Genomic DNA, 26,700 nt, shown 5'->3' on the forward strand with positions numbered 1-26,700 from the left:
TTCTAAAAGGAAGTTAGGATTACAGTGTTTAAAGGTGGGGGGTGAGAGGAAGGTGGGCACATAGATAAAAGCCTGAGTCTGCTGCAGTGAATTCCCGTGAAAAGTGGATCCAGATCTTAAAATTCAAGAAAGAATGAAAAAGACAAAATTAGTCTCAAGTAATTTTCATAACTTCACCATGAACACAGAGCAATTGAAGGCCATTTATGCCACTGAAGTTGTGCTGAAGACACCTCCATGGCTCAGCTCTATGTTCTCAAGGAATCCCAAACCCTAACCGGGCAAATGTGGAACTAGAGAATCAAGCCAGAGTCAAAACATCACCTCATTCTAGTTTCACCATTTCCACAAAGCCTTGGATCCTATAGAAACGCTGGTCAGAGGGAACAGAGAGTTAAGATTTAGGCTCCGGGACTCATCTGACTGGCTACCAAGAGTCTATCACAAAGCATGACTAACACTGAAGAACTGTGCTTGTTACAAAGGCAGTCAAATAACAACACTGAGGTGTTGCCTTGCCTTGCCAAGGTGTTGTGACCTTGCCAAGCTCTGCAGTACCGAACTAGCTCTTCTTCCCTCACCAGGACTGTTTTTGAAATGTGGGCACAGGATGAAGAGGACAGACATCTTGCCCTTGCAATTGTAAATGGTGGAAGTTTGGGCCCAAGGATACAACTGTCTGACTTTAAAGCCAGTGCCATGAACTGCTGCAGCCAAAGCCTGGAAGGGACCCCTTCCCACTCCCAGAGAGCGGCTGGGTGAGTGGTCAGCGTGGGAGGCCCAGGAGGAAGGCAGTGGAAATGCTGTGTGCCAGGCTCTGCATTCTGGATGAATTAACTCATTTCATCTTTACGGTGCCAAATGAGGTAAACAGAACTATCAAAAATACACATAAACATAAGCAAGATTAAAGACTGGGATGGGTGTTTGAGGATAAATCTGAGCACTGGTGTGAGGTTTCCAATTTTACAGTCTGGCCAGTTTCGTTGCCTACATGAAATAGCATGTTAGCAACAAGAACAACACAAAAGCTAAGGACATAAACTCAGAATGAACAATGATCCTGCAGATTAATCAGATAAAAGGACTGCCCTTTTATTTTGCCCTGTGGGTTAATTCCGTCACTGGGTGGTCTGAGCACCAGCCACAACAGGGTGCTTCATTTATCTAAACTATGGTGTGAAACAGAGGGAGAGATAGAGACAGAATAAGCCTGTGAGTGTCTGTGAAGACGTATGTGTATTTTTGTACCGTTATCTTTATGAAGGAGCTGGCACATGGGCTCAATTAGTCAGAATATTAATAAGTACATTTCTCAGGCATTTTTTTTTAACGGAAAAACTACTCAATTTGAATCTTGAATTATGCCATCTGTTTTCCTCCCCATGGGGGTTGCTCTAACATTATTTTAGATAGGAAAAAAAACATTCTAGGAAAGAAGATTTTAGAAAACTGATTTCAGCATTGCATTCGAGCCATAAACCAGTAACTCCTTCAGGAATTACTCTCTCACATTTCATCTAAATCGTTAACACTACAAATAAACCCTAACCTCCACACACACCTGCAAAGATTTTCTTCTCCTAAAAGCGTAAACAATCTAATTTGAAGATTTAAAATGAAAAATTAACATGCATTAAACACAAAGCAAACAAGACAAATATGCAATTAAGTGTATTATATTCGGAATTCCTTCAAATTGGGGATCTTTATTTCAGTGTAGGGTTGAGGTGGGTTTCAGAGATGAGCAGCAAAATCGGAAAAAGAATATGTGAAGCAGAAACTCAAGACTTCAAAGTTCTGATCTGAAAGCTAACGGACGGCTGGATTAAAGACACTTTCTGAATTCGACTAGCGAGAAATAGGTCAGAGTCCGAGCATTACCAATGCCAGAGATGGCGCCAAAGAGGTCCTTGTGCAGGCTGGCGTCCAGCGTGCCCCCAGACTTCTGGGGCGTCACCAACGGGTTCACTGCCGGCAAAGTGAGGGATTCTTCCTTCACAGTCTGTGGAAGGGGGAGAGAGACAAGAAATCATTAAATATGGTTTTAAGAGAGTCACCGACTGTTCTTGGAAGTGTGAGCATGAGCGGGAGAACAGGGCAGAAAGGCCTGGCCTGCCCATCATGTGTGGGTGGGAGGACCAGCACGGAGCCTGTGAGGGGAGGACGGAGGGGGCAGTCAGAGCAGGAGTGGGGAGCACGGGGCACTTCAGGCCTGGGGGGGGGCAGAGCAGCTGTGGCCCAGGGAGTCCTGTCTTCCCCCAGAAGGTCTAGCCTCTCTCCCTTTCCACAGCTCGGATGCCCAGCATCTTTCTACATTATTTCAGCAGGTTTCTTCCTTCAGAAGAAGCCTCGAGTACTCTTTCTAACTTTCTAAAGCTGATTTTTCTCTCACATCAGAAACCCTCCCAAATGAGCAATAATGACCTCACAATAGTGGTGGTGAAAACCTCTGCAGGTTAGGCACTTCATGCAAACTCTCAAGAAATGGTGTTCATTGTGAAGTTGTGTTGTAACAGAGATTATACTTCGGTGGAAGCCAGAGGAAAAGACGGTGTTCACGTTTCTCGGGGTTGGAGGAGTACAGAGAGGACTCTGAATTGCTTATTCTGATTAGAAAAGCAGACAGATTCAGAGGACACACCGGTACAGTGCAGTGCTGTCAGGTGAGATGAGTGTGGTGAAGCCCACTTAAGGACAGTGACCACTCATGCTCCTTGGAACTACTGATACAAGACACGCTCTACAAATAGGGCTCCTCTCAGTGCACCATCAGGAAGGAGATGTACTCAGAGCAGGAGAGAGGTATAAAAACCAGGACAAAGCACCACTGTAGGAGAAAAAGGGACAGAAAAGAAACACACAAGGAAACTCCCCAGTGTATGCCATCACGACAGCGGTTAAGAAGAACGATGGAGGCAGTACAAGGGTCTAGAATAAACAGGAAAAGGACACTGAACTGCTACCCTGTTCAAATTAATGGTTGACTGTCTCCAACCAAAAGGCTTTGAGATCATACCTGGCATTACCCTTCACTCAACTTAATTTCCAATATATCTTTAAATATCTGCATAAGGCTAAAATAAATTAAGGTGGTCAATTAGCAGAGGTGGGATTGCTCATCTTGGCCCCCCCTGACATCTAGTCTGATTATCTTTCTAATTTTATAGACACAGGGAAACTTATGCCCAAAGAAGTGGCTTTTCTAAGACTCTGTAGTATGCTATTAATACACCAGGACTGGGACTAGCACTGACATCTCATAATGCACCAGTTAGAATTACATAGAATTATGCCTTTTTAAAAAAATAAAATTCTTTCCTCTATAAATGTTTCTTGGATACACAAAGATCCTGACATCTTACAAGAAAGTGAGCCATCTCGGAAAGCATGGCTTTTTATAATATTTTTTTTTTTTAAGAATGATTTTTAACAAGAGCTGAAAGTTTACTGATTGACCCCATCTTAGCCAGAAATGCAATTTACCAAGACTACCGTAGATTATTATGGTTTGGGGGGCAAAAAAGGAGGGGTGTATAGTTCAAGAGTGTCCCTCCAAATGCACATCCACCCTGAACCTCAGAACGCGACCTTATTTGGAAAGAGGGTCTCTGCAGATGTCATTAAGATGTAAGATAAGATGAGGTCAGTGTGGATGAAATCCAAGCCCTGGTGTCCTTATAAGGATGGGACAGGATACCAGGGACACAGACGCACACCGGGGAGAACACCATGTGAAGACAGGCAGAGACTGAGTCATGCAGCCACAGCCAAACAAGGCAAGCATTCCAGGCAAGCACCAGTGGCTGGGAGAGTGGCATAGCCCCAGCTCTTCACCCGGCGCCTCCAGAGGGAACCAACCCCGCTGACACCTTGATTTTGGATCTCTGGCCCTCTGACAGTGAAGAAATAAATTCCTATTTGCTCTAGGCCACCCCGTTCATGGTGTTTTGTTAGGGCAGCCACAGGAAACAAATGCATGCCGTGTCTGTGTAGGTGTGCTTACGTACACTGCCAGGGTTCACCGGGAAGGGAGACACATCTCTCACGTTGATCCGCTGGACGTTCTCAATTAGCAGACCGAACAGAGGCAGGTAGAGAGTGGCTATCCTCGCCTGATGGCTCTGGAACAAAGGTGCACAGTGTAAGTGACTTCCGGCCTTGGAGAGCTTAATGATGGACCGGGCGAGCACTGGCCAGGTCCTGTGTTGGGACCCTTCCTGTAAAGATGGCTCTTAGATCTTATTGCGTAAGCAGAGAAAGTTTTTGTGCTATTGTTACTAATTTTCTAATTGCTTATTTCTTTGGATTATTCCAAATGAAGGTCATGTTATCAGTCACATTTCCATGCATCAGAGAACGCTCACCCTGGAAGCGTATCTGTCGTCAAAAGAGTGCTTTATCAGCAGGTTCTTGAGCACGCCGATGGCGATCACCCGGACCTCCCTGAGCTCCTGGAGGGCGGCCCCCACCTCCCTCAGCAGGAGCCCCACCAAGAAGTGGTTCCTGCAGAACTCGTCTGTGAGCGCGTAGTCGAGCTGGAGGTCTGAAACGAGCGTGTGAGCAAACCGCTCTGGTTAGAAGGGGTGCAACACTCTCTGAATAAAACAAAAGCCAAGCCCGCCCTTTCCGTTCAGGCTCTCCTGTGTGTGTCAACAGGTGGTCACATCTGGCTTCCAAAGGCTGATAACCTAAAACACTGCTCTACACTCCAAAATGAAAACAGAGTTTAAATACAATTAAATTGAATCGCAATGCAGGAGACTGCCTGCAATGCAGGAGATGCAGGTTCGATCCCCGGGTTGGGAAGATCCCCTGGGGGAGGAAATTTCTACCGACTCCAGTGTTCTTGCCTGGGAAATCCTATGGTCAGGGAGCCTGGTGGGCTACAGTCTACAGGGATCTCAAGAGAGTCGGACAGAACTCAGTGACCAAGCCACCACCACCATATAAATGCACTGGATTTTGATTATAGAAAGTATTACATCCTACATAATTATTAAGTTAATGAATAGTTTTAGGATCAATTTTTAGAATATAGAACAGCCCATTATATTACAAATGTAATTTTGTTACTGATATGAAATTCAAATATTGTAGTAATTGACAACATTATAGAGGAGCAATTTGTGCACAACACATAACTAAAGAATAAATATACATGACCTATTAAAATGTTCTTCACTACATGAGTTCATTTATCTATTTCCTGGTCATTAATGCCCATATACTCCACCCAATGTGTTTAAAATGACAGAGTTAGCATATAACCTACTTATTTTGCTATCACTGAAGACCATATTTAATATAGAATTTTCTCAAATACACTCTTAAAACTTCTGTACCTCAAAAAGCAAAGAGAAAACTAATATAAACTAGAACTAAAATGGACAAAGCACCAAATCAAACTAGCTAAGTCATCAGCAAGCTAAGAGACAAGACTGAAAGCTCTTCTAGAAAAGAGATGTAACCAAATGTGAACTCTACTGAGGGAAGGTAGAAACAAGAAACAAAGTAACACTTTTCCAGTAAGCTGTGGCTTGGATTTAAATTCTTATACTGAATCCATTGTTAGAGGAAAGTCAATAGGCCTCTACTTTGGTTTTAATCTCATGCTGGGCAGTTGTTTCTAACCCTATTTAAATTCTCACTCAAGTCCTAGGAACCTTTTCCAGGACTTTCCAGAACACTCGAGTCCACTGTTTATGAGTTTTAAGCACAGATTATTGAAAAGACAGTTCATAGCCTAAATTCACATGAGTCCCTTAGAAGAAAACTATTTATGGGTTTAACTGTACACATGTGTGTGTGCATGTGAGTACGTGTTTGCACAGAGAGAAAGGTGGAAGAGCAGGTGAGAAGGGTGAGAGGAAGGAGAATGCTAAAAAAAACCAAAACCTCATTCCTATCGGTGCAGTTATGAAAATTCATACCGAAGCCATGTCCTTCTAGCCCCAACAGTCTACAAGAGTTTGGGCAAGTCTCGGGGTATGTGAAGGGTCTCCTCACTCTGTTCCACGGGAATAAACAACTGGGCCAGTGGGGAAGATGAGAACACGTTCATTGCCCGACTGCTCGGCAGAAAGAGCTGTCCTGAGCACCCTGACAGGCGAGAGGAAAAGACAGTCATGGTCCCCAAGGACAGGTGGGCCAGGAACTGATGGTGGGCTAAGGGTGCAGGGTGGGGCGCTGGGAGAGGCAAGGGCCCGGCCAGCCCCAGATCCAGTGACTGGCTGGGAGGAACACGAGGACCCCAGCGAGGTGCTATGTGAGGCTGAGCAGTGTCAGGATGAGGAGCTGGGACCAGCAAGTGTGTCTGGTGTGTGGGGAACAGCTCAGGGGAGACAGATGGTGGGGCAGGGCTGGGCAGGGGACTCTGAATGGCCAGAATGCTCAACCCTGCAGCTTTTTCAGTTATTACCCCAAAGTCACCTTCTCAGGGAGGCTCTTCCCGGCCACCCAATCTCAATGTCACCCACTTCCTATCCCGTTCCCTCACTTTTCCTCTCCTTAGCACTCGTCACTCTGACAGCCAGGGACTTCATCCTTATTGTCCACAATTGTATCCCAAGGTTAGGCAGAGTTGGTGCTGGGCAAATATTTGCTGAATGCATGATAACCAATGTCAGGCCACAGTCCCTACTTTGCTCTTTAAAGGCAGTTTGAGCCTATTTGGGGCATTTAAGATATTTATGTCTCTGAATGAATGCCTTTGTGTATTTCTCCCTGAATTTCAGGATCACTTGATTTAGGTGTCATTAATAATTTGATGGAGAAGGAAACAGAAACCCACTCCAGTATTCTTGCCTGGAGAATCCAATGGACTGAGGAGCCTTGCGGGCTATAGTCCATGGGGTTGTAAAGAGTTGGACATGACTGAGTGCCTAGGCAACAACAAATAGTTTGGTGGCATCCTTCCACTTTTTCTCTCCTGCAGCTTAAATAATCCTGAGCACATACAAGGTGCTAAATATTGCACTATGATAGACCTGAGAGTCTAGATGGATTCATTTGACTTACTCAGTGAAGACAAATCTCCGTGAGCTTAATTCTCTTCAAACTCAGAAAGGATACAGAACAGTTAATAAAGACTCAACATGCAAACATAGAAAGCATGTGAAAAGCCGTGTTGCATGTGACAAAGGTTACTGCTACTGCTATAAACAAGGACTAGGAAAACAGTGGGAGAATACACTTTAGAAGTGAAGCAGGGTTTTTTGATTGTTTGCTTTACTTCTTAAAGAAACCTCCTAGAGGACCTAGTGATCCCAGGAGTAAAAAACAAGAAGCCTTCTGGGGATGTTATGGTAATGTGTTAGCTATAGTGAGAACAAATTCACTGGCTTATCGTGAATTTTAAAATTGATCCAAGTACATGGGAAATGCCTAAATGCATAGCACACGTAAGCATTTCAGCAATCACTTGCATTCTTTTTCTTTTCAAGGAGGAAGATGCAAGAAAGCAAGCGTCACACCCCACACCTACCTACAGGAGTGTCATTTGACTCCACAGTTGGTGAAAGAAAAGCTAATTCGTAAGAAAAAAGGAAAAGTGAAACAAATAAAAATAAACTACAGTAAATAGAAAGGATTTCTATTGTTTAAGCAATGGACTTGTTCAATGAAAAAGAGTCACACTGGCATGATCAATAGTCTGGTAAGTTTGCTAAAAAAAAGTTAAGTTCCTATGAAGCATTTTATCAATTAAAAAAAAAAAAGGAGACGAGAAAAAAAATGAATTAACCAATGAAAAATGTCAGATATTCTTAATGTCATGTGTGAACTAATTCTCTTATTTAAAATGAATGGTTCTCTTTTTGAAAAGACTAGGATTAATATATTTAAAGATAGATTACCTTGATATCTTTGAATCCTGCCTTTTCCAAATGGCATTGGTAAATTCAAAGGAATATAATGTTCATGATTGCACACCACACGGAGAAATTCGAATTTGTATTCGAAGAGGGTCTGCAGGAAAAAATTGGTTATAGTCATAAGTTATGGATACTCTGCACAGACTCCTAAGAAACCCCTGAGGAATGACACGCTGCCTGTGGGTTCATCCCTGTCTCAGGGCTACACATTCGAGGCTACTTTACAGATTTCAGCATGGCTTCAGGGATTCATGTGAAAATGGGGAACACACTTTGCTAAATAATGTCCTCCATTGACTTTTAGGGCATTTATTATTTATGCTCCTCCAACTTCAATAAAGGATTTCAGGCGGCTTATAATTACAGACCAGATTCAAAGCAAGAAAAAAATGAAAAAGGCAGATCTTTAAAATAGACACACAAGGGAAGAAACAGAAAATTCCAGCAGAGAAAGACTGTGTGGTTCCTTCTGTTACCTTGTTAAATAAACTATGATTTGTAACAAGAATACTTTTAGTTTTGCAGCTGAGAAGTCATTTTGGGTATTTATGAGAAAAACCAACAGGTATGTTTATGTTACATTTGGAATTACTGTGTCTCTAATATCTCACACAGGCTTCCCTCCTGGCTCAGTGGTAAAGAACCAGCCTGTTAACGCAGGAGATGTGGGATTGATCCCTGGGTGGGGAAGATCCCCTGGAGAAGGAAATGGCAACTCACTCCCGAATTCTTGCCTGGGAAATCCCATGGACAGAGGAGCCTGGTGGGCTATAGTCCATAGGCGTCATAAACAGTCAGATATGACCTGGTGACTAACTATACACACACACAATATCTCACATACTACTGTGAGTACTAGTTAGTAATAGTTAGTATCTCCAAGGGAGGGCAGTGAGTAGCACCTCTGGGACTGAAAGAAAATTCTGATGTGAACCCAGAGAAACAGGTGGGTATCTGGATTCACTCAGAGAGACAAGAAGAACAGTGTGTGACACGCACACACAGGCACACACTACCTTAGGATCTCCAGGAGCAAAGCAGCTGATGTAGTTGTTGATCTGCTTGAAGACAAAGCCCCTGTCCATGAAGGTGAAACATCTCTGCGGAGGAAACAACCCACAAAGGTAAGTACTCAGGCTGTCGTGGAAAGCTGGGTTTCAAATCAGTGTTCTCTGTGAATAAGTTTATCCTCTGGCATAAACACATTCACTGAGCATCTACTGTGTACGAGTCACTCTGCTAGAAAGCACGTTCAGCCCCCGGTGGACGCCCTCCCCGCTGGAGGCCCCCCACCTTGATGAACACAGCCAGGCTGTGGTTGGCGTTCTTGGATGCATCCGGGTTATCTCGGAACTTCTGCGTGATGTGAGGCATCAGCATAGTCACAACAGTTTCCACCGCGTGATGATAGGAGGCGGGGAATCTCTGGTTTCGCAACAGCTGAAAAGGGTTTAGAGCAAACACTGATTATTTTTTTAAGTTGAACTGTTTTGAGGGAGGTGGGGGAATCTCATCTCTGAAAGGTACAGGCATTCAAATCAGCCAAAGTAAAATGCAGAGATTGCTTTAGAAAGCACTGGCTTAGGGTTAAGCCTCAAGTATTCAAACTGAACACACACAGAATGGTGACTGTATGTCACTAGTTGAAACTGCTCAGGAGGAGTCCTCTTTCACTTTACATAATAATTTTTTTCTCTATCAGGAATGCATACCTAAGAAATCACACACAGATCACTTAGCAATTAGCTACTACTTACCATGTATCTTCTACATACTGGGCACTGTATTAGATATTTTTATGTAACTTTTTCATTAAATCCTTAAACACTCTCATTTTTATGGAGGATCAGAGAGGTCAGGTAAACGTGTCTTCAGTCACACAGCTGACAATAACAGAGACTCAAGCCTGGATCTATTTACACAGTGAGCTCAAGGCCTGTATGCATTCTGCTATGTGAGGCCGCACTGCCCCCTCCCACCCCTCTCCCGCTCCACAAATGGAACAGTTTACTGAGGACCCCAAATGGGAAGCGGGCTGTACTGGATGGTCCATGCATGCATGTGATTCTAACCCCATAGCAGGGGGTATTTCCATCCCTATGTTACAAAGAGGAAACTGAAGCTCGAAAAGATTCAATAAATAACACTGACCTTTAATATGCTTCCTTCCCTTCTCCCTTTTAGTGGCAGAACACTGGGGTTGGACAGGGACACATGGCCTCCCAGCTAGAGGCTACATTTCCCAGCATAACTTGTGACAAGATAATGGCCATGTGACTCATTCTGGGCAATGGGCTGTAAGAGGAAGTTACGCTTGGCTTCCAAATCCTCCTCTTTGCCACTGTCTGGAATGTGGGGGTGGTGGTGAGCCAGCTTCTCAACCATGCAGACAAGGATGATACCTGGGCTGGATAACTGGATAGGAGTGTGAATCCCCAAATGACCTTGTGGGACAAGCTTCCCACTGTTTGAGCTGCCTATGGCTCATAATTTTCTAAAAGAGAGAAATGAACCTATTGTCTTATTGAAGCCACTATTATTTTGGCCTATTTTGGAGCAGCCAAACCAGTATCTTAAGAGCAAACAAACAGTATTTTGTAAAACTAGAACTGGAGCCTAGGTATTTTGGTATGAGAGCATGCATTATTTTATGCTTTAAATACCAGAAACTATAATGAAATTTTGGAACTCCAGCTTTACAACAATCTCAGTTCTCACACCAATAACAAGACAATCTTTGCAAATGTACATAAACTCAAGAATCCACTGAGGAAAGGATCAAGTCATAAGAATTGGAAGTTTATCTACTTTAAAAACAGAACAGTAAAATCTGAAATTCCAAAAGGATTTTGTTCCATTCTTGCAAACCAGTAACTCTAGATCCTGAGGTGTCAGCCTTAATCAACCATTAGCTATCAGGAACTCAGGCAAGGCCAACTCTAACCACTAAGCATGACTGCCAGCTCCCAAGCCAGCCACTCCTAAAAAACGAGGTCTTCCAAGAAAAGCCTACTGAAGGGCGCTGAGTTAACAGCTGCTTAAACCATGAAAAGTGGATGGAAAATTCTATAATGGAGGGATGGGATGGACCGCATGGACCTATGAGTCAACAGTATCACAACTAAAAGTGGGACAACTGGGCATCCTATACCTCCTGATATGTAAGATACAGGAGTACCAGCTAACGTGTATCCTTGCCACATAGAAAATCAAACCTTGAATTTAGCCTCTAGATATCACTACACAAGAAACAGAAGGTACAGAGAATCATGTAATGTATTACTGCAAACTTATAATCGGCCAAATCTAGAGTGTGGGAAATTCTGCAGGTCAGGTGGCCTACTTTCTTCAACAAATACACTGTGTTAAGAAATAAACAAATGGAGAAGGAACAGTGTGAGGGTCTAAGAAAACTTCAGGGCCACATCAACCCATGGCAATGTGTGGACTGTATTTAGATCCTGATTCAGATCAATTGTAAAATGACACTTTCAAGACACCTGGGGGAAACTGAATACAGATGGGGTGTTAGATGATAATAAAGAAATATTGCTAACTTTATTGAGTGTCATAATGGTGCAATGGTTATTCTTTAAAGGCTTTACCCATTGGATATTATACACTGTAGTTTTACAGAGGAAATGATAAAATATTGAGGAAATGTTCTTAAAATACTCTAGGAAAAAGAGAAGTATGGGGGTGGATACATAAAGCAAGAATGGCAGAGTGTTGATAACTGTTGAAGGTGAGTGGGTGGGAGGTGTGTGTGAGATTCATTAAACTACTCCCTTTCCTTTTAGAATTTTCTATAATAATTTTTTTTTTATTAAAAGGAAAGAAGTGTGGTGAAGAGTGGTGTATAATTAACATACCAACCAAGCAACAATACTGCTCAGTGACTAGGAGGTGATAACTCAGTGCCTTTGAAGGGTGAGATGAAGCTCCCTCTTGTGACAAACAGTTATTGTCAAGAGTCCTAATTTGGCAACACAGCAATGAGGTAAGATGCACATGGAAGGGTGATAAAGACTGAGGTGATGAGATGCTTTTACGGAGAGCACTATAAACTGAGATGGAAGCACATGACCTAGGCTAACGAGCTGATGTCTAGAGCAGTTAAGTGTATGAGCGCTGGCTCGGGACAGGATGCTGAGATGGCAGGGGACTTCCTGGCCAAATGGAATGCTACCTCCTGACCATGTCCTGCTGCAGGATCTTTCCTCAGTGCTGAGGCAGTGTCCATGGTGGCCCAGCCCCCACCATCTCTGCCTCCAACAGATGCTGCTGGTGTGAGGTCTGCCTGCCCACAGACTGTTCAAACTCCAGGGGGAAGGTAGACTTGTTGGTATAAAAGTTTTCCAACCACTCTGGTAATGCACAGTCAATTTCACCTCGTCACTACTCTTCCTCTCCAAGGTCTCTACTAACTGTCCGCTGCTTGCCTGCAATGTTCTCCCACAATCTCATCGCTGTCTCTGAGCTAATCCTGTTTGCACTCTTCCTCTCTACCCTCAGCCTGAGCCCATACCTGGGCACGAGCTCCTTCTGCCGGACCCTCATTCTGCTCCCACAAGGAAGGCAGCCTCCAAGACCCAGGCGGAGCTCCAGCACCACATGAATGTCCTCTCGTGTTGTAGCTCACACGGACACCTTCACACGCTCTCCTCTAAATTCGCATTCTCCTTCTCTGAGGACTCTGTCAACTGCATGGCGGAGGCCACACTCTCCAATCTGCCTGCATCTCTCCTCAGTGCTCTGTCTGGAGCACATACTATTTGAAACAAGCCCTCGTGGATGGAAGCATGGCTGTTAACCATTCTGCCATCACACGTGCACAGAGTTTCACACATTGTTCAGGAGAAGTCTGGGCAGTCCACTCAGAACAGGAACCACACTGCCCTTCTTTCACTCTTCAAATGAAAGCTCTTTTCTTGCTCAATTAAGACAGAAAATGGCTGAAAGCTAAACAACTGACACTTAGGGAAAAGGTTCAGCCTGTCCCTAGCCAGGTTTCCAGCTTCCTGGAGGAGCACCTGTGGAATGCTAACAATTTGCTTGAGTCAACATGGGAGGGAAGGAAACTCAAAATGAGTCTGCTGAAATTATAGCTGTTAAAACTAAACGACAGGGAAGAAAAACCTAAAATACGCTGACCTTAGAGGTGGAGTAGAGCTGGGGGTTGGGAACTCCTCAGGAGGCCACAGTGAGGCCTATTTTGTACTTTTCCCCCAAAACTACTTATTATACATTCTAAGCACATCACCTATGGAACACTCAAGCCTGGAACGGTCACAGGTAATCAATCTAAACTTCACAGGTCCATCGGTGGTGGTATGGAAGTTGACTATTTCAGATGCTAGTTCAGAGAGATGCTCTGATTCTCAGCTCTCCTCTGCAAAGGGGTCACAGTTTGATTGGCTGGGGATGGGAAGGTGGACACATGACATTGCCTTCACCTTCAGCATGACAGTGTGCAGGTCTATCCCTCCCCATGTATGTGCGTCAGATGAAACAGCCTGGCCAGCACCGGGAGTAGAAAATGAAGACTTAAGTTCATCACACTCTATCACCCCCAAGTGCTGGTTTGTGGCAGACTTTCTTGGGAAGGGTGCCTTCAAGGACACTGAAAGCACTGTCTAGCTCTTATGTGAACCATGGCCCAGGTGCTCCTACGAGACAGCTGTGTGCCTGCCTACAGCGACTGAAGACAAGACTCACCAATGAGGAAAAATGTCAAGGTCAGGATTATAAACACATTGGATTATTTTCACAATCTTCAGCCTAAAAACAGAAAAACTCTAAGGGGATTTGACCATGATTCTGGAAACCACCAATGGTACAGAAATGGTGAATATGAACTTGTTCCCTAAATCCACAGCACAAGAACTTGGAGACTAGGGCATACAACTCGACACATGTAAGACAAACATTAAAATAGCTAATTCAACCATATATAACTCATCACTCCTAAGATATGAGGCAAAGTGACTGCAGGCTTCAAAAAGCATAAGAGAAGTTACTAGAACAAGGTGTGATTTAGCTAGTGGTTACCATGGGGAAAGGGAATTGGGAGGTGCAATATAGAGCCAGGGGAGTAAGAGGTGAGAACTATTAGGTGTAAAATAAGCTGCAAGGATATACGGTACAACAAGGGGAATATGGCCAAGATTTTATAATAACTATAGATGGAATATAACCTTTAAAATTATGAATCACAATTACAATTACAACCTGTAATTTGTATAATATTGTAAAGCAACTCTACTTCAATTTCTAAATCCTTAAAAAAAAAAAGGTGTGGTTTCAGGGAAGGGCGGCATGATTTAGGGAAAGGGGTGGTATCTTGGGTGACATGGGAGCAGAAGTCACGGGGGAAGGGAGCCCCTCTAAAAGTGACCAGTGTCGGACTCCCCCGAGTGGTGAGCAGGTGTTCCGAATCCCTTTTTATAGTAAATTATGCTACGGTTAAGCATTCTCTTTTTGGATGCCTGTGTTTCTTTTCAAGCTGGAATGCTTTAAAATAAACTACCTCGAAAAACCCTCTGAATGCTGTTTTGAGACCAGGATATAATTAACTTACAGAAAAGGTTGTGCAAGGCAGCACTTGAGTGGCCTATGTAAAGTCCCAAAGGATAAACTAAATATTTATCTATGGAGAGAATTGGGCTATAGGCTGGGAACGGCAGGACACTGGTGAGGGGTGACTCTGACTTTGGCATGATTCTTGGCTCTGCTAGGCTGTGTGATCCTGGGCAGGCCACTTCATGGGTCAAGACTCCCACCATCCACCTCTGTGAAATAAGGGGGCAGCTGCACAAGAAGGTGGCTTTCTGGTCTCTACTGACCCCAAAATTCTACGGTTTAATTTGGCATCTTGAGAAAAGCACACACACAATTCTTCGTTAACTTGCTATCATAGTTCTAAGCTAGATGACACAGATCCGTGCCTGCTCAGTGGTGTCCGACTCTTTGCAACCCCGTGGACTGTAGCCCGCCAGGCTCTTCTGTCCATGGCATTTCCCAGGCAAGAATAGTGGAGTGGGTTGCCATTTCCTTCTCCAGGGATGGAACCCATGGCTCTTGCCTCTTCTGTATCGGCAGGTGGATTCTTTACCACTAGCGCCACTTGATTTAAATACACTCTCAGAAATGTCTCAGACGTGCTCCTCACCTCCTTGACCACGGCTCCTGTGTTCTAACCGCACATTTTCCCACCTAATCTCCATGGGGGCACGAACCACACTGCATTTAACTGCACATCCTCTGAGCCTGGCACGTGATAAGGGCTCAGTGAGTACCTTCTGAACAAATTGGCTAATTTATTTATTTATTTTTTTTCAAATTGGCTACTTTAAAAAATGCAATCAGGTCGCCAGTCTCTGAAGTGATCCCATTTGTTTAAAGACAAAAATAATGAAAATCCAGTAGGGCCTCTTTGTGAACTGAATTGCGTCCCTCTCCCTGACAACCCCCCAGAGGCCAGATGTTGAAGTCCTAAGCACCTCAGAATGGGAGCGTTTTTGAAGATAGGGTCTTCCAAGGGGAAATTAGGATAAAATGAGGTCATCAAGATGAGCCTTAACCTTACAGGACACGCGAGGAGGATATGAGGATGCAGACAAGCAGGGAGAAGACCCCCCATAAACCGAGGAGAGACACCTCAGAGGAAGTCAGCCCTACAGACACCTAGCTCCCAGACCTTTCCCCTCCAGAATCACAAAGAGATGAGTTTCTGTTGTTCAAGCCCCCGAGTATTGTACTTGCGATGGCAGTCTCAGCAGACTAAGACTGGACTAGAGCCTGTCTTGAATAGGAGCTGACATCTTTAGCAGAAAGGCGGTGTAACATAACATGGTGAGGGTGTGTGTGCACGCACACATGCGTGTGAGTGTGCCTAGTTAGCTGCATACTGCCAAGGAGACAATCTGCTAGATTCTTCCCTTGGCAGGCTGTGCTGGCGTGATTTAGATGGTGCATTACTCTGTGGAAGGCAGGGCCCACCTCCATCTGGCATCTCCCCTGTGCACTAAAATTGGATTTAAAAGGGAAAAGAAAAAGAAAGGAAACCTCCTCAGGCTCCAGCACTGGCTCTATAGCAGAAAGCACAGCTTTAGGTTCTGAACCACCACCCTCCCACCTGACAAAATCCACCGGCCCTTCCCCAGGCTTGCTCTGCACCCAGATCCCTGGTCCAGGGGGCCCAGAGCTCAAGCCTCCCTCCCTTGGGCCCCCTTATCCTCCCCACATTCACCGCGGGAGCTGCTGGGCTCCAAGACGGCTGCTCCCTACTTAAGCGCCTGCTGCACCCAACCACACGCCCCGAGACCCCGCTTCTGCAGAGCTAAGATGCAGCTGCTGACCATACACTCTGAGACCCCACTACTGCACAGCTAAGATGCAGCAAGAATCCCGTCACACAGCAATTCTGGGACCCAGAGAGTCTCAGAAGCAATTCTGCCCATGGCCACCTGGGTTTACTGCACTGGAATTCTATAAATATGTATCTACACCAAGCCTCAGATAGCCAGCGGTGGTGTCAGTCCAGTCAGTTCATCTTGTGGCAGAGACCAGCAGGGGCCAGGGGACAGCCCAGGACCCGGAGAGTCACACACATCTGGGAATCACAGGGAGGAGGTGTCCGGTGGGGATGGAGTTGTCTCTGAGTCCATTCACTGGCTATCAAGGCCGTGTGGTCATATTAGATTTTCTCATCCAAGTTCCTGAGAATACTCTACCATGTTCAAGACATTTAAGAAACACTGGGTAATTACATTTTAAATGAATGCTTAAGCTGCTACTCCTGTTTCCACAAATGTGAAGATTTCTAAGCTAGTCAAAGGAAAAGACATACTTCTCTTTGGATTTTTAATAACACAGTGCTCATGAGTGTGGGCTCTGGAGCTGGACTGTTCACAAAGTCCCCTTCCTCCATGTGCAACAGCACGGCCCTGGGCACTCATGCACTCTGGTCTTAGCTTCTTCAACCATAAAACAAGGGGAGAGACTAGCATTTCCCTCTGTGGGGTTGTTGTAAAGCTAAAATGCCTTAATACTCAGAAAGCCCCTTGAACAGTACCGGGACTGGCACCCAGAGAGCATTAATAACTGTTGGCTACAATGAAAGAGACTTTCCCTTGAGAACTGCCAGGCAAACCTTGAGAGGAAGTGACATACCTTAACTTTGGAGTTCTCTATCAAATGCTGAGCCATGGATTTTATCAAAACTTCAAAGAAAAACCATGAGTACTGAAAGAAAAAAAAAAAGAATCCAGTAAGGAAAACAACAAATCAGAAGACGAGACATTTACTCTTTTAGTAAGGTCACTGACAAGAAACAAGTGTGACCTGAAAACACAGCTGAACCTCTGGACAAATGGTCGGACCCGAGGGCTAAGGCAGATATGGCACCTGCTTCCACGTGTCCAACAGTAAACAGTGCCATCCCACTGGGAAACTGGGTGCTTATGCTCAGCACGGCACAGCCAGCCACAGGCGCCCCTGGATCTCACACGTGGCCTTTCCTCTCGGCTGACTCCCACATGCGGACACTTGTCTTTATAGTCTCTAACTCAGTGTCCACCACGGGTCTGAATATGACTGTGACACTCTGAATATAGTAATACCTTGTGGCTGTCTTTGAAGCACAAGCATAAACAGCAAAGTTGGTACTGAAGAGCTAACTCTGTTACCCGCTTTGAGGAGGTGCTGACTGTCTCCAAAAGCACAAAGAGGGTGAAATCGATCAGGCCATGAAGTTTGAAGTTTCTTCAATTTGCCTACCGCAAAGCCACACTGGCCCTCCCAACGTACCTTGAGTAGTTTGTTGCTGGTGAGGAAGTCGGCAGAAGGCTTGAGAATTGTGGTCATGGATTTGGTCAGCTCTTCGTGCACCGTCTTGTATTCAGAAGCAATATATGGCTCGGCTTTATATGCATACTTTGAAGAAAACGGAAATATACTTTAGTGCACTGGTTCTCCAAGATGGGTTGAGAGTTGGAGAGGCTCCCAAGGATGGAGACCAGGGATCAGGTACCATGGATGGGTGGGAGAGGAAGGTGTGGACACGGAAGGTGGGAAGGGTGGGTGTCATGTGACAGGAAGAGGGAGCCCAGGGTGTCTTCAGGGAACCTATCAAAACATGTGACCCATCTGACTCAGCTGGTGGGTCTTCCAGGACAGAACTCTACCTCCCTAAAACTGTAATCAATGTGTCACATGACTGACATGCAGCAACTGATTCCTTGAAGCACCCCAACTTAGTTTAAATATAAACTAATACACAACTACAATTCAGAGGTGTTCAAGTCTAAAGAGAACATGTGTAACTATTCAGAACAGTAAAGACCACTGTGTTGACTGAATATTGTATGTGAATGATGAACCTGTTGACATTTATCTAATGTCATCTCTTGCTTTCCTACACAGTCCAATTTGATGGTGGCTAGAGCTAACCTTCCATCTTTAAACCTCTACACCATTTGGGTCACATTATTTGAAAAACCCTTAAAAAAAGAAATGTAGCTGAAAGGATGAAGTTAAGGAAATAAATGAATGGCTGCCCCTCTTTAGACTTCCCCCTCATTCAGGTACAAGCACCGGCTGCAGGAATAGAAGAGAGAGCAGAGGTCATCCCAAATACATCCCCAAATAACTAGATTTAAGAGAAAAAAAAAAAAAGGTCCTTAGAAGGAAAGTTGGAGAGCCACAGATTTGAATGACTGGGGCAGTTTAATTTACATACCTTAACATATGACCTCAAGTGGCTCTCCAATCCTTCCTCATGGCACTGGGCAACCACATGAATAATGACCCTACACACCACAGGAATGAATAAAGCAATGAATAGTAATGTGGAAATGGAAACATTTCATTATTATCACAGTAGTAGTAGAACAATGATGATCCTATTGGCACCACAGGAAACGAGGAAACAAGGCATTGGATGGGGTCCCCACATATGGGATCAAAACAAGTTTCTTAAATATCACGTTCAACACGTACTGGCACCCCAGATATGTATGGCTGTGCTCCAGATGTGGACAGACTGAAAGGGAAGAAGGGTACCACCTTTCCGCCTCACTCACCGCGTCACGTTGACCGCGACCTCCTCCTGGGTTGCTCGGGTGAGGACGCGGAAGAGCTGGTTTAGGATGGTGGGCAAGAAGGCGATCATCACGTGACCCTCCATTGCGTGTAGGCTCTACAGGCGTGGGATGGCAAGGTTCGTGTTATCTTTTTAAAAGTAAACCGACCCTGAGAAATCTCCACTCAGCTTCAAATACAGATGGAAGAAACCCATTGAAACAGAGACAGTGGCAACCAGGCTACTGGACAAAGATGTCCACGTCCAAAGCCTCAGAACCTGTGACTATGTTATATGGCAAAGGGGAATTAGGGCTGCTAGTCAGATTAGCTGACCTTGAGATGGGGGACTCTGTTAGATTATACAGGAGGGCCCAAAGCAATCACAAGTGTCCTTAGAAGTCGAAGAGGGATTAGGGGAGTGGTGGGTAAGAATGCTCCAAGATGCAACATTGTTGGCTTTGAGATATGGGAAGGGGTTACAAGCCAAGGAATGAAGGAGCCTTTAGGAGCTGGAAAAGGGCAGGAAAAGCTCTCCAGAGCTTACAGAAAGGAACTCAGCCCTGTTAATAACATCCTGGGTTTGGCCCAGTGAGACTCATGTCAGACTTCAGAGCTACAAGAAGTGCAAGAAAACAGATTTGTGTTGTTTAAAGTCACCAAATCTGCAGTAATTTGTTAGAGCAGCAATGGAGAATGAATAAAAGGCTCTTCTTCAAGTCACATGGCTCCTATGATGTGGCTGAAAGGGGACTTGAAGCAGGGATTTCAGAATCCCCATTCCATTTTCCTTGCTTAAAACAAACCAATTCAACTTCTCATGCTTCTTCTATTTTGTCCCAATGCCTAGAACACATTTTTAGCTATTGCTCCCCTAGAATCACATTTTGGGTGAAACTCCCCTGGACCAACCTCCTGCTCGCCCCAGGAGCCTCCCGTCTGCACAAAGCTAGGGCTGGTCACGTGCATTGTTGTTGTGCAGTCACTCAGTTGTGTCCGACTCTTTGCAACCCCATGGACTGTAGCACACCAGGCTTCCCTGTCCTAAACCGTCTTCCAGGGTTTGCTCAAGCTCCTGTCCATTGAGTTGGTGATGCCATCCAACCATCTCATCCTCTGTCGTCCCCTTCTCCTCCTGCCCTCAGGAGTTTATGTGCGTTATTTCTGTTTCCCGCCCCCCAACTAGAACACATTCACCAAGGTTATGTTGTCCCCCACAATGAACTAGAAGTTACTTAATGGTGGGACTAAAGTCACTGTCTTTTATGTCCCTGTGACCGTGCTCTGTGTGCAGTGAGCGCTCACAGGAAGGGCCTACAAGTGGCTGGTTTTCTCTATGGAATCACATGTTTTAGGCCAGCCTGAGAAAAGTATATGTGGGGCTGAATGAAGACTGCAGTCATACCATTTCTGAGTCTACTCCTTGCCACTATCTAAAACCCTAGAGACGATATCACTGTGAGAACATCTGGTGAAGAGCAGCCTTATAAGGTTTCCAGGGGTGGGAATAACACTCACCACCAAACAGAAAAAAGGGAGTTACTAAGAAAGACATCTGATACCTTAAGGTATTTTACGAGTTCACTTCCTAAGGCCTGGGCTCCGGATTCCGTTTTCTGACAGTACTGAAAAAAATTATGTAAGTGCTGATCCTGCGGAGATGAAAGAAGAAAGGAAAATGAAAGCCTGTTAGCATATCTGGTGTGGACACAGAGGTATTTGCTTCCGCAGCATGCGTGTTTTATTGAGACTATGAAACATCATATAAAAATAAAATTAAATTTAAAAAAAAGACTTCAAAGGTCCTCCAACAAAAGTGGAAAATTTACTTTGAGAAATGTTACTTGTACTATCCATTTGTATCATTACATGAGAGCACCTTATATATACTTTCTTTCTTTACAAAAGGACTTACAGAGTGAAAATATATCTATGTAACATATCAATTAGGATTTTATTCTACTAATAAAATCATGCAAATTCATTCACAGAGCCAGCAATGCTAATTTTAATGGAACAGCATGTACCTGAGTGTACACTGTGGAAACCAGATGAGTCGAAACTTTGAGCAGAGGCTTGCTTCCATCTACCCATTTAATTTCTGGACCATAATGCTGAAAAAATATGGAGGGGAAAAAAAAATATCCCAACAGATTAGTGACCATGGCTTCTTCAGTTGAGTGTACTGATGAAGTACTAAATGCCAGACAGCTTCACTGACTTGTTATTTATGCCTGGCTCATGGTAGGCATGTAACCATGCCCACTTTCTTCTCCCAAGTACAATGCTCTTCTTAATAGATTGTCTAAGCTATCTTTTCTATATAGTTGCAGCTCTACGAATTATTGTCCATCTGAGAGGGAATGGTTCCAATTTTACCAATCACTTGACCAAACTTGAACTCAGGATTCTGAAAGTGATGGCATAAGGTACCAGATAAAATAAATAGGATAGTAAGTATTCCTGGCTCCTGAAAATGGTTGGTCATCTATTTGTGCTTGTTTTTATTTCTGAAACCTCCACTTTTCTCATTTTCAGACTAGGAATAATAACTGAATAATAACAATCATAACAACTGAATACTATTATGATTTTACCCTTATTTTTGAGTATTTTAACTATCTGTCCATAACATGGGCCCAAATTTGGCACTATTTAAATGCAGAGATATTAAAAGCCATTTACAATGAAATGAACCAGATCTTAACTAAGTATGTTATAAAACTGAAGTCGATAAAATTTAAGATGGCTAAAAAGAATATAAAATCAACAAACCAATTGGAGAAATCTGAGAAGATTCAGGATTTCATGAATCAGAAATGTATCAGAACGGGCTATGAAGTGGATAAGGAATTTGCTTACTAGACTTACAATAAGCTGGAACAAATTTCTAATCATTTGCATGGCTGTAAGACCATATCTTTATTTGAGCATGGCTAATTTGCAGAGACAAACTCCATCTCATCCTCAAGCTTCCATTTCCCTGCTGAAGCAGTACCAGTTCAGGGCTTATAAAATGCCTAAACTATAATTCTAGATTATGATAGCTATTACCAGCACTGCCTTCCAGTGGCCTAGTGAAAGTCACTCAGTTGTGTCTGACTTTGCAACCCCTTTGGCTATAGCCTTCCAGTCTCCTTTGTCCGTGGAATTCTCCAGGCAGGAATACTGTAGTGGGTAGCCATTACTTTCTCCAGGGGATCTTCCCAATCCAGGGAACGAACCCAAGTCTCCCACATTGCAGGTTGATTCTTTACCATCTGAGTTACCAGGGAAGCCTTCCATTGGGCTAAGTTTACTTGTAAAATGAATAACTAAAACCAAAATATTGGGACTGGCAAAAATACTGCATGCTTTTGTGTATTACTATTGTTTTAGCTGATCTTTAATGCTTTTGGAAGGAACTGGGGTAAACCGATCTTAAAGTCCCATACCCTGCCCATCCCATGCTCCTGGAAGCCTAGGTAGCCAGACGGGAGATTGGCTGAGACAGGGACATGCTGCTCGCTAGTCACCACCCTTCCGTCCTTCAGGAGAGGAAGCCAGGAATAGCCAACTGTTGAAACAAAGAGCAACAACAACAAAAAATCACTGTAAGTGTAGGAAAATGTATGAAGACAGTCATGTTACTAAATTGCCTGATCTTTAAGAACAGTTAATACCAATCTGAGTAAGAAACTGAGAAGACTCAGAAAACAGCCTCTGCAGAAAAGAGTCATAATGCATGTTGGCCTCCACGGGATGAGAATTCTAAAACTATCTCCTATAAAATAGGTACACGTGAGCCAGGCATGCTACCTTCTCGAACGTCATCTAAATACTTCTTCAGTGAAAGTACTCAAATTTAGAATCAAAACAAAATTTAACAACCTAATGCACAAGTTGTGAACAATCAAAGGGATGATGAAATTCAAACCTTGTGTTTCAATGACATCCTTCTTCTTCGTGCTTCCTTTATTTGAATTATCGCAGCTGACATGGAAGAATGTGAACAGCAAGTGGTGCTTTTCATGTAGCTGGGTGGGCAATTCTATTTTAATCTGTAGGGAAGACAAAAATAACAAATCTTTCTTATATTCCAAAACAACAACATGTCACCCGTGCACAAACGTGCGTTTGGTCTCCAAACTGATTTAACGCCTGCAGTTAAAAGAGATCTGAGACTGCTGAAGAAATGGATCCTTAATACACTGTTATGGTCTAACTGCTTGTGTCCACCCCACAAATTCATAAGTTGAAATCCTAGCTCCAAAGGTGATGGTATTAGTAAGTGGGGCCTTTGGGGTGATTAGGTCATGAGAGTGGAGCCCGTATATGGGATTAATGCTCTTGTAAGAGATTCTATAGAGCTCCCCAGTCCTTCCTGCCATGTGAGGACACAACTGAGAAGTCTGTGACCCTCAGGGAGGTGGCCCTCATCTGATCATGCTGGCCGGCACCCTGATCCTAGACTTCCAGCCTCCAGGACCATGAGCAATTAATATCTGCTCTGTACAAGCCACCCAGTTTGCGGTATTTTGTTACAATAGCATGAATGGACTAAATTCACTGACTCAAAACAGGAAAGCTGGTATTTCAACTCTAGAAAGAACTGGAAAACACATGAGAGATGCCATTTTGTTACCACAGCCAAGCCATAATGAAAAACCAGGTTTGACTATTTAAAAGCAGGATTCACATAGTAGTTTGAGTGAACTACATTGTAATTCTACATGTGTGTGCATTAGTCGCTCAGTCATGTCCGACTCTTTGTAAACCCATGGACTGTAGCCTGCCAGTCTCCCCTGTCCACGGAATTCTCCAGGCAAGAATACTAGAGTGGGTTGCCATTTCCTTCTCCAGGGGATCTTCCCAGTCCAGGGATCGAACTTGGGTCTCCTGCATTGCAAGCAGATTCTTTACTGTCTAAGGAACCAGGGAAGCATATAATTCTACATAAGGAAACCCCAACATAAGGAAGATTCTCAGGTCCAACAGATGTTTAACTATCCTTAAGTACACATTTGAACAAAAGTGGTGAGAATATTAATTGTGGTAATGATACAGGAATAATTTTGACATTTTCTTTTCTGTATTATCTGTATTTTCCAAGTTATTTTTTTTAATAATAAATGTGTTGCTCTTATAATTAAAAAAATTAAGTAAACTAAATACTTCAACATTTAGTTCTAACACTGTAATTTCAGTATTATATGCAACTTCTCTTGAATTTTGCTTTGCTAGGCAAAGAAATTAGAGTTTTCCTCAAAACTGGTTAAACTAGGTTTTCCCTTGAAAACCTCACTTACCTCATCATAAAATTCTGGGTTTTGATGATGGTGTAAAACCGCAGCAAAGGCGCTTTCTGTGAATAGCGGCCCACCAGGTCTGCCATAAATGCACTAAAATGAGAAGTAGCAAAGGGAGATACCAGAATTCAATCAATAGAGCAAGAAATTAAACTCAGATGTGTCGTAAAGAAAGCAGCATTCCTACAGCACAAATGAAGCCCCCTTTGATGGATCTCCTGCTTTTAAGACTCCAGACCCACAAGTCCCCTGACTCCCCTCACTCACCTCCCAGACCTCCCCTACCCCTACTCCACTCCGTAGACAGCAACAGCTCACTGCTTGCTTTCACCTCCATGCCTTTGCTAACACAGTCCCTCAGTCTGAACAACCTTCCCTCCCATGTACAACAAGCAAACTCTCATGAATCCTTCAAGATGATTCATTCCTTTCCTGTGTCCTTTTGGCAATTTTTTATACTAATCATTCAGTTTTACCCAAAAAACCATTTCCGTATCTTCTATGTGTCAGCAGCTTTTCCTCCATGACTGCCTTTCCTACTAAACTGAATTTCTTGAGGGCAAAAACTGTATTATATTCTTCACATATTATCTCCTTCCCTTTGGGGAAAATCACTTCCCCATAGTTTCAGTGAAGAATTTGGGTTCTGGAGCCAGAATGCCTGGGTTTGAACACCAGTTCCAATAATGTATGGTCCTGAACAATTCATTTAAATTCTGAGCATTAGTCCCATCATGTGAAAAGAAAAAAAAAAAAAAAAAAGGCAGATAAAAAGAGTTCCTAACTCAAAAGACTGTTAGGAGCATTAAAGGAATCTAATATCTATAAGGCTCTACAAGCAGAGCCTGGAATTTAGTAAGCACTCAATAAACATCACCAATAATCTACTACTATTATTATTACAACTAGAATCAACATTTTCAAGGTACATGATATGTTTACTGAACTGAATATGCATAAGAAAGTCCCATCCCTAAAGAGTGTTACAAAATAGAAATTGCCAATTAAGAGCAAGCACTCAGTTATTCCTGTTCTGTAAGGTTCAGTGTATGTGGCCATAGTCTGTGATGTCACATATTTTGTGTTTGTGTCAACTAAAATGTGCTAAGTCCCTTTAGCTGTGCAGCATCAGAAACTGCATTTTTAAATGGAAAATGTGGACACATAAAGTACCAACCTTCAGAGGCTTAGAGTCTTCCTCATCTGAATCTTTGAATTCAATGCGAATAGCAATATTTCTGGCCTGCAGCGATAGTTACATAAAAAAGAGAATTTAAAAAAAGATTAAAGTATGCAAATATTTATGAAAGAACAAGAGAAGCCAAAAACCTAAGAAAGTTTGGTATCGAAAAGAAAACTTGGGCTCCCTCGGTGTCTGGTGGTTAAAAACCTGCCTACCGTTGCGGTGGACACAGGTTCAGTCCCTGGTCAGAGAAGAGGCCACATGTTGCGGAGCAACTAAGCATGTGCACAACTTGAGAAAGCCCTCGAGAAGCAATGCAGACCCAGCGCAGTCAAAAATAAACAAACAAACAAATCTTTAAAAAATTAAATAAAAACTCAATCTTGCCACTCACCTTGGCAAAAGACTTTTGACTGTCATATTTCAAGGACTTAGGATAAACATACAGGTGATTGTTGTAAATGGTGTAAGGTTGAGTGTGTTTAGGGATGCAGGGTACAAATTCCTCCACCTCAAATGTAATCGGCATTTTAGTACAGGTTTCAAATTGCTTTGTAGGAATGTATGATGAGTTGACATAATCTAAAAAAAAAAATTAAAAACAAACAAACTGAAGTAAAAACCAAACAAAAGCTGGTCTGTTTATTACGCAGAACGTACACTTACTAGGAAAGTCTGAGGAAACGTTATCAATTGTAATGTCTAGATTGCCCAAAATCACGGGGAGTTTAGCCATCTTCTCAGGTCTACAAATAAGAGAAGAGAAAAGTCAAACAAGTCAGTTAGCTCTGAATTCTAGAGCAGTACTTTCTAGAGAAACATAAGGCAAGCCATGAAAATAATTTTAAACTTCATAGAAGCTACACTTAAAGAAAAGTGTAAAAAGAAACAGGTAAAATTAGTTTTTAAAATATTTTATTTAACCCAATAATATATTACAAATATTATCTCAATATGCAACGAGTATAAAAAGTACATTCTAGTTCTTTGAAACCAGATGTGTATTTTATACTTAGAACTCATGTCAGCAGGACCTATATTTCAAGTACTAGACAGTCACACGTGGCTACTGGCCACTGTGCTGGGTACCACAAGCCCAGATAAGAATATCAACAAAATGTTACAGTGGAGGTTTTCCTGAACCACTCCATTCTCAACATACATTCTTGGCTCAAACAGAATCGAGAAAGTTCAGGAGCCATCTGAGGCTCCATTGTCTAGTGAAATGCTGGATATAAAGAAGGTGTTGAGTGAATTGTCTGGTGTCTGTATT

At 43.3% G+C, this 26,700-nt stretch overlaps 1 protein-coding gene across 9 annotated transcripts in view; it reads right to left on the reverse strand.

The window, feature by feature from the left end:
- The window catches only part of DOCK9 (dedicator of cytokinesis 9), a 271,530-nt gene that overhangs the window by 64,139 nt on the left and 180,691 nt on the right, over positions 1 to 26,700 (reverse strand). For all 9 annotated transcript variants that reach the window (XM_061133103.1, XM_061133106.1, XM_061133104.1 and 6 more), the window contains exons 16-33: positions 26,094 to 26,173; positions 25,822 to 26,009; positions 25,422 to 25,487; positions 24,245 to 24,337; positions 22,873 to 22,996; positions 22,391 to 22,512; positions 20,984 to 21,070; positions 20,519 to 20,608; positions 18,959 to 19,074; positions 18,616 to 18,685; positions 17,685 to 17,810; positions 17,049 to 17,120; positions 9,168 to 9,314; positions 8,891 to 8,974; positions 7,857 to 7,968; positions 4,368 to 4,546; positions 4,011 to 4,124; positions 1,885 to 2,005 (exon numbers count right to left, since the gene is read on the reverse strand). In XM_061133103.1, the coding sequence (XP_060989086.1) occupies positions 1,885 to 2,005; positions 4,011 to 4,124; positions 4,368 to 4,546; positions 7,857 to 7,968; positions 8,891 to 8,974; positions 9,168 to 9,314; positions 17,049 to 17,120; positions 17,685 to 17,810; positions 18,616 to 18,685; positions 18,959 to 19,074; positions 20,519 to 20,608; positions 20,984 to 21,070; positions 22,391 to 22,512; positions 22,873 to 22,996; positions 24,245 to 24,337; positions 25,422 to 25,487; positions 25,822 to 26,009; positions 26,094 to 26,173 (1,991 nt within the window). The remainder of the gene's footprint in view (positions 1 to 1,884; positions 2,006 to 4,010; positions 4,125 to 4,367; positions 4,547 to 7,856; positions 7,969 to 8,890; positions 8,975 to 9,167; positions 9,315 to 17,048; positions 17,121 to 17,684; positions 17,811 to 18,615; positions 18,686 to 18,958; positions 19,075 to 20,518; positions 20,609 to 20,983; positions 21,071 to 22,390; positions 22,513 to 22,872; positions 22,997 to 24,244; positions 24,338 to 25,421; positions 25,488 to 25,821; positions 26,010 to 26,093; positions 26,174 to 26,700) is intronic.

The sequence above is a fragment of the Dama dama genome, chromosome 30 (genome assembly GCF_033118175.1).
Source record: "Dama dama isolate Ldn47 chromosome 30, ASM3311817v1, whole genome shotgun sequence".
Classification (NCBI taxonomy): Eukaryota; Metazoa; Chordata; class Mammalia; order Artiodactyla; family Cervidae; genus Dama; species Dama dama.